Raw genomic sequence first — 7,688 nt, forward strand, 5'->3', positions numbered from 1 at the left:
TACAACAAAGTGGATGATGAGGAACGCCGCATTCAATCCAGTAATGTAAAACTGATTCAAGTGTTGGACGCTTACCGCCACTTTGCAGTAGACTTTATTTTTGGGAATGTGTTTGATGGCAACCTAGAAGACACAGAGCATTGGTGAGCATTTCCTCAGTATGACATAATGAAAGGTGGAAACACAGCAGACGTCTCAGTTTACGATATTATCCATTATCTGCGTTACTGCCTGTCTTACTACCATCATCTGAACACTTACTGGAAAACGATCTTCTATCCGGTAGCCAGCAAACACTGCTCCGCAGCCTCCTTCTCCGAGCTGGTGCTCCTCCACATATCTGGCTTGGAATTCACCTGAACAGACAAAACAGCAAATCTTGTTTTATTACAGCTGTGACACAAATTACTCTCCTCTGTAGCCTAAATGTTCCTTCTGCCCTTCCCCTGAATATAAAACCCAAGCTGCTTGCTACTTACGTTTTTGGTCTGCCACTGATTTTTTGCCCTGGTCCACATTCCTTTTTTTTTTCTTGGGTGACTCTCTGTTGTCTCCCGTGGCCTTTCTTTTGCCATTTTTTGCGCACGCCTGTTTGTTGTTCAAGTCTGGAGATGTGGAAAACACCAAAAGCACATCAGCTCACTGGATGATAGACACAAACACTAAACACCAATATCTTAAACCTAGCAACCACACTTAATCTACCCCCTTATTCAACTAATTAGCCTACCTTTACCAGAGTCCAACGAGGAGGATGCTTGCTCCTTGTCACCGCTCATATGGTCGAGAAGTTTAGCCTTCTTTGCTTTCTTTGTTGTGCCCTCTTCATCTTGCACAACCTTGCGCTTCACTCCTTTGACCACATCTGAGCTGGTGGAAGGACCAGCCTGCTCAGCGACCCTCCTCCTTTTTATTGGGGTCTTCTTTTCAGGACTGGCCTTTCTTTTAGCAGTCCTGCTCTTACAATCTATAAACGACGACAACAACACAGTGGTGAAAAAGAGTCCCCGACATCAGGACTGGAAGCAGTTTGATGGCAAAGAATTTGAAATTGCTTTTGCTTAAATTATCACAAGTTTATTCTTGGGATAAAAAAAACTGACCAGTGCGAATTGATACTAGGTTTACTAAGTCTTAGATCTTGATGACACTTGTTGGTCTGTTTTTACTGTTGAGTCCAAGAATAAACTTATTACATTATTTTACCAAAAGACCGGTAACCTTTCTTTGATTAGACATCTTGTATTAAAGCTATTTTCAATCAAACATATGATTCAATTGCTCTAAAAATGATTCACACAGTGTCAACATTTCTAGGATTTGGATTTTACCAGGATTTTATTTTATTATTTTACTTACCTTGATCTCCTGAATCTTTCTTATCAGCTGGAGTGGTCATTTTTCTTGTTTCCTTTTTCATTGTAATTTCGGAGACCCTTTAAAATCGAAAATGTAAACCGTAATGAGTTAATATTGAGTTAATATTCCTTCAAATGTGCACCTTTCAAATGCTTGACTTTTCTAACTGAATTCTGTAAGTGAGCTTTATAAGTAAACTCTGGAAACTACGGCAACACAACATAGAATCTTGCCTTTCAGTGACTTCACTGACTGCCAGCAGTTCAAAGTAGTTTACAGAAAAACACTGGCAGACAAAGCCATAATATTTCATATAATTCAATCATTTCATATCAATTAAACAGTTTCTTTCATTATCTTTCATCGTTTGTATAAAGACCTCATCTATGGATGACAGTATGAAGATTTGTGGTTGACCACACACTAATAAACACAGTGTCAGCTACATTGTCATCTGATTTAAAGTATTTATTATGTACATTTAACTGTCATGGTACTGAGTCTGTGACCCAGTGTTTTGTGTTTGTTCATTTATATTCATTGATTATTCTTATGTATGTTTTTGGTTCTCTTTATTGTTTTCTTCTTGTGTCATATTCTTAGGCTTTAGGTTTCTGTTACTTTGCCTTGCCCCTGTGTCCCACGTGTCATGTCTAGTCACTCTTGTTTCCATCCATCCATCCATCCATCCATTCGCTTCCGCTTATCCTTTTCAGGGTCGCGGGGGGCGCTGGAGCCTATCCCAGCTGTCATAGGGCGAGAGGCAGGGTACACCCTGGACAGGTCGCCAGTCTGTCGCAGGGCCAACACACAGGGACAGACAACCATTCACACTCACATTCATACCTAGTGACAATTTGAATTATCCAATTAACCTATCCCCACAAGCTGCATGTCTTTGGATGGTGGGAGGAAGCCGGAGTACCCGGAGAGAACCCACGCAAACACGGGGAGAACATGCAAACTCCACACAGAAACATGCAAACTCCACACAGAAACTCTTGTTTCCATGTTCCCCAATTTCTCCCCAGTCAGTCATGTCTCTGTGTCAACTCTGTGTCTTTGTAAAAGTCTCTTGTTTGCTGTTTTACTTTGATAGTCATGTGTGCTATGTTAGTGTTTTCATGTCTGTTGAAGGTTCTCAGTCGTTCAGGTCATCGTAGTCTAAGGAGCTTGGAAAGAAAAGCATCTGGACTTCTTTAAGCTTCTTGAAGATGTTTCACCTTCTCGGATGAAAAGAACTTAAACTTTGCTTGAACGTCTTCAAGCAACTTAAAGAAGTCCAGACGTTTTCTTTCTAAGCTCCTTAGACTATGTTAGTGTTTTCAGTTTTCCTTCCCCATGGTCTTGTTGTTTGTGATTTCTCACAGCTGTGCTCTCATCCTGTGTCTTATTCCCTCATTTATCCCTCTGTGTATTTAAGCCCATTGTTTTCCTCTGTTTGCTGTTGGGTTGTCTGTGTATCATCCATGACAATTAAATTAAATAGCAAATGCAACTACAATTTCAATGAGATTCATTCCTGGCATTCTACTGCAGTGGCTGAAAGTAGACACCAAGCATTATCACTGTAACTGATGTAAATATTGGACTTGGAGGGGATTCATCTGATAGACTGATGCAAACATTACTGTGAGGAAAATTTTGAATCTCCCAATTTTCTTTTTTTCTGAAAGAAAGAAAGTTGGTTAGTGTATCACATTTGTATGGCAAGATGTGAATTCAGTATGCGTGTGTGTTTGTGTCAGAGAGGAGTTTATCTGAGCCAGGGGTAAAGCAGGAGGTCCTCCAGCTTTGGGCACTTCTCCAGGACTTTGTTAAAACTTGTTTTCAAGACATCTGAAATGAAAGAAGGACAAGAGATATCGAGATGATAATTCCAGTGATCCAAGCCATCACATTGATTTTCTGCAAAATTTTCTTTTTGAGAGTCATTCGGCTGGGCAGGGGGTATAACACATCTGCAATGCAGCAACATCTGCTCTCTGGGCCTGTGTGAGAGTGTTATCTCAATGGCGGGAATGAGGATGTTGGAATTTGGCATCTCAGGCACCAACTCATCTCTTTCCTTAACCGGGCTCACCAGAGATTGGTTTCAGCCTCTCTCCATGCTTTAAGGAGGTTGAGTTGATAAATCTGACTGGCCCTCCCCTGTCTGACCGTATCTCTTCATAGTCAACACCAATGTTCTCACCGTGTGACCATGAACGGTCCTTACCACTTGGCAAGTAATTTCGAGCTAGAAGAAGGGAGTAAGACAAGCACTTTATGTCCCTGTTAAAATACAATTACATTTTATCAAATATCACTAAGCAGTCCTTACCTTTAAATACAGCCTGGTTTCTTTCTCTTTCTTTCTATATCTCTGAGTGAAGTTAGCTCTCATTCTTTCTCTTCCTGTGAAATACAGCACGTGGAGCTTTAGCTAGCAACACACTGTGACACAGTTAGTGTTTGTTGAGGTGATAGAAATGCTGCATTTCAAATTACCTGACACAACATTTTACTCCCTTTTATGTTCACTCCTTTTTTTCTGAAGTACCGCAAATTATGGGTACGTGGGGTTGTTCTGGTGTTGTGCTAAAAATAAATAAATCAAAACTATGGTACATCCCCGTAGACTCCTATGATCAAAACACATACAGTATAAAAGTTATAGGTTACAGATCTGAAAAGTAAAACAAATGTCAAAGTGCAAAAAGACTTATGGTCCCATAGAAGTCTATTCCATTTGCCTGGAATTAGGTGAACACCTTTGTGACAAATTTAATGGCTCAGTCATTTGTTTCATGTCATATCTAATAAAAGACTGACATGGTGGCATGTTGAATTGTCCATTTTGCACATATTTGGTCATTCTAAGCGTCAGAAGGGGAAAGATCATTCTGGGAATGCCTACTGGCGAAGGATGTGTGACTGACAAGTCCAGTGTGTGAAGTCTAACTACAGTCTAAGGAGCTTGGAAAGAAAAGCATCTGGACTTCTTTAAGTTTCTTGAAGATGTTTCACCTCTCATCTGAGAAGCTTCTTCAGTTCAGAATTTCTTCAGAGAACTGAAGAAGCTTCTTTCTCAAGCAAAATATAAAGAAATTGAAGGTGGCTCAAGATGTTTTCCCAACACACATAATTATAACTAATCAATGTGATAAAAATGGCACAATGAAATAATTTCAAACTATATATTGTCAAACTACAACCCTGTGAGTGCTTACTGTATTTGGGTCATTACAAGCTTGTGATTTTATTTAAACTGTCTCTTTAAATTTAACATGTAAACACATGTTACACACTGTATGTTCAGGCAGTAACTACAGAAATAAGGGTATAAGGAAAATCCCTGTTGTTTATTAAGTGTGACAAAACTCATTCAGTCTGTAAACATTTAGTAAGCACGTTAGCAAGTGATTCATGGGGTGTCTCTGTGTATGTGTTGGGACGGCAGGGCGCATTTCATCATGTCATTAGCAGTCTAGCAAGCAGAAAGGACTTTTTCTGCACCTTGGAGCATGTTTCAGATCAATGCCCTTGGCAGTTCTTAAATCAATGAGTGATGCTGTAACTAGGGGACTCATCTGTGAAACAGACCCCTGGGAGAGAGCTTGAGTGAGAGAGCGGCTGTCAAAGAAGAAAGACGAGAGAGAAAAAATCCACAGTTTAAATAAACAAAAAGACAACTGAGGGGACAGGAGGACAGGCGGAGGGGAAGTGTAGGTCATCTTAGTGGATATGCATGTAGTATGTGTGGTATGGATATGTGCGTGTGTGTCTGTGTATTAAAGACCATAAAACAGAAACACATCCAGAAGCACTGACCTTTCTAAGTGCCTTTTGGTACAGCACAATGCAAACGCAATCATGTCTAAATAATTGGTTACTTGATGAGGCAGGTGAATCTCTGCACCTCCATCTTTCTCTCCATCTCGCTCTGCCATGTATTCCTGCAAAGTGTGCACCTCATACGGGGTGGGGGAGCAAAGTAATGGGCAGGAGGTGGAGCATGAAAAAGGTTAGGGAGAAAAATCACATCACCAGAGAGAGAAACGATGAGAGTGCGCCCACCACCCAAGGCCAGATGTATTTACCTGGGTAATGATAGTCATCTGGACCGACAGGGTGCGTATATGTAGTGTATATATATGTGCATGTGTGTGCTTGTGCGCGCGTGTGTGGTACAGGTGCTGGGTAGGCTAGGTTTCTCTTTGACTGCTAGCTTGCCAATTTATTTGCTGGCGAAAACACAACAGTGTCTCTTGTTCGCCCTTTCCTCTGTTTGTCCTCCCCTCATCTCATTTTTGTTAACATTCTCTTTTTATTCCTCTCATCCCATCTTGCTTCTCCAGTATCCTCTCTCTCTTTCTACCACCATCATCTCTCTGCTTTGCTTGAAACGTTGCCTTTATTAATTCATAAACAACACACTCCACACACGATTGGGTTCCATAGGCACCGGAGCATGATTCAATCCCCCTGCATGCACACATGCTCACGCACTTTTTCCTTGTTTATGCACCCTATTACCTTGCCTTCCCTCACCCCTCTTCTCGCCGGCTACCTCCGCCAGACAGTTCCCTACTTCAGCAGGCATAAAGTGAAGGCTACAGCCATTTGTGTTCTGTTATGTACAAATAGTTGGCACATTGACTCGCCTCTAGCACAAAGGGAGAGAAAGCAAGCTGATGTAAATACTTCGTTTTTGCCTCGGTTGTCCAGCGCTCTTCGCCACGGGTCATGGATCTTTCTGTTTTGCTGATTTTCTGTATTTTTTATTTTTCTCGCAAACATTTTTCGTTTTGTGCATTTGCAGAAAAAAGAAAAAGTCTGTCTGCGAGTGCGCGTACACGCACATTTGATTCATTTCTTTGGGGCATGTGTGTGACACTTGACTGCTCTTATCGAGGGTTGCCAGATGTGAGCCCTGAGGTCAAAGAGGGGTCCCATTTATGCGCGTGCACGCACACACGCGCACACGGATACATAAAAACATGTACATGCCCTTTCTCAAGCCTCCCTCCTCCCCGCTGGAAAAGAGTAGGAAGGAAAAGGAATGGGTGCTTGGATATGGATTGCTGGGATTGAATTAAAAACATTAGCTTGAGGCTGTACGGCTGAATTCTGATGATGAGGCCACCGGGGGAAAATGGAGAAAATGGGCTTTCGCTGCCAGGGCCTTGAAAATCCCTTACTAATGGAATGAGAAAAGGCAGATAGCAAGAGCGAGGGAGGGGAAGAAAGGATATCACACAGATGAGTGTGCGTGAATGGTTACAAAGACAATGCATTCTGTGAGTGTGTGTTCATGTGAGAGCAAAATGGGCTGAAACAAATGGAGCAGAGCCAGAAGGCCTCCAATGAAACATCATTACAAGTAGCTCCAGAAATATTATGCCAAAGGCATAACTAGCAATGCTGGGGAGGGCAGAGCAGATTATTTCCAAGGAGCACACAAGTCACAGCACAGGCACTCGAGCGCTAACACTTGGACACAACATTCACACACGAGTTTGATGTTGTTGAGTAGTCTCAGCTTCGGACGTAAATCGATCCAGCTCGGTTTAGATGGTTAGGACTTTTGCCAAATATGTTTAAAAGATGTGCTTATTTTGTTCATGGCGGACGTTTCCATTCCTGGTGCCAACCACACCGGAGTTAAACAAAAGATCGTATAGAATAGAAGGAAAAAATGCTGAAGGCATGAAGTAGCAAATGGTAACTGCCTTCTCTTAATCGTTGTCTTTATCCCTGTTATAAACCATTCTGGACTGTAGTCTGAGAAATATGGGCAGATGGTTAATTAGAAATAAAAAGCTCTGAGTGCACACTGAAGAAATGCCTGTTTCTTTTCCTCATTTTGCCTTTCTCCACCACCATCACGGTTAATTCTCTGGTAAATTCTCCAAGCGTTGGGCATTTCAGCCCCCTCATTTCTCTGTAAAATGAATAGAAGCATCTGACATGGGCTGCCATGGGCTTTAAATGTACAATCTGGCTGTTTTTATAATGGGAACAAATTAATAAGTGAATGTTATCTGTGAGTAGCAGCGCGGGGTGGCTTGCCAGGCCCTTTTGTTCCCGTACCACTTCTTTTCATGTAAAATGACAGAAGACACAAAACAGACGGAGCTCTTGGTCTGAACTGGATTTTGACACGGGTATTGACACACTTTTTGCGTGCTTGCACGTGCAATGTGGCACGCATTAAAGTGCACACACCGAATGCGGATAGGAATGTGTATTGCTTTGTTAGTGCAGCGCTATTTAAATGTGTTTGCGCGTAGTGTTTAGGATGAGACTAGTTTCAGGTTTGATGGAGAACGCGCGGCTTCCCTGTG

General features: G+C 41.8%; 1 protein-coding gene and 1 long non-coding RNA gene across 2 annotated transcripts in view; both read right to left on the minus strand.

The window, feature by feature from the left end:
- LOC121815083 (hepatoma-derived growth factor-related protein 2-like) overlaps nt 1-1,997 on the minus strand; it is an 8,609-nt gene extending 6,612 nt beyond the window's left edge. The window contains exons 1-5 of the mRNA XM_042224151.1: nt 1,360-1,997; nt 731-967; nt 480-605; nt 262-356; nt 4-123 (exon numbers count right to left, since the gene is read on the minus strand). Of these exons, the coding sequence (XP_042080085.1) occupies nt 4-123; nt 262-356; nt 480-605; nt 731-967; nt 1,360-1,420 (639 nt within the window). The 5' untranslated portion in view covers nt 1,421-1,997. The remainder of the gene's footprint in view (nt 1-3; nt 124-261; nt 357-479; nt 606-730; nt 968-1,359) is intronic.
- Nucleotides 1,998-3,034: 1,037 nt separating this feature from the next.
- LOC121815084 lies at nt 3,035-3,965 on the minus strand. Its single transcript, XR_006054778.1, has 2 exons — nt 3,683-3,965; nt 3,035-3,198 (listed from the first exon to the last, which is right to left on the minus strand). It is a non-coding gene; the product is annotated as an uncharacterized LOC121815084 (long non-coding RNA).
- Between the last annotated feature and the right edge of the window lie 3,723 nt (nt 3,966-7,688).

The sequence above is a fragment of the Haplochromis burtoni genome, unplaced genomic scaffold, assembly GCF_018398535.1.
Source record: "Haplochromis burtoni strain Fernald_Lab_line unplaced genomic scaffold, NCSU_Asbu1 Contig_129, whole genome shotgun sequence".
Lineage (NCBI taxonomy): Eukaryota > Metazoa > Chordata > Actinopteri > Cichliformes > Cichlidae > Haplochromis > Haplochromis burtoni.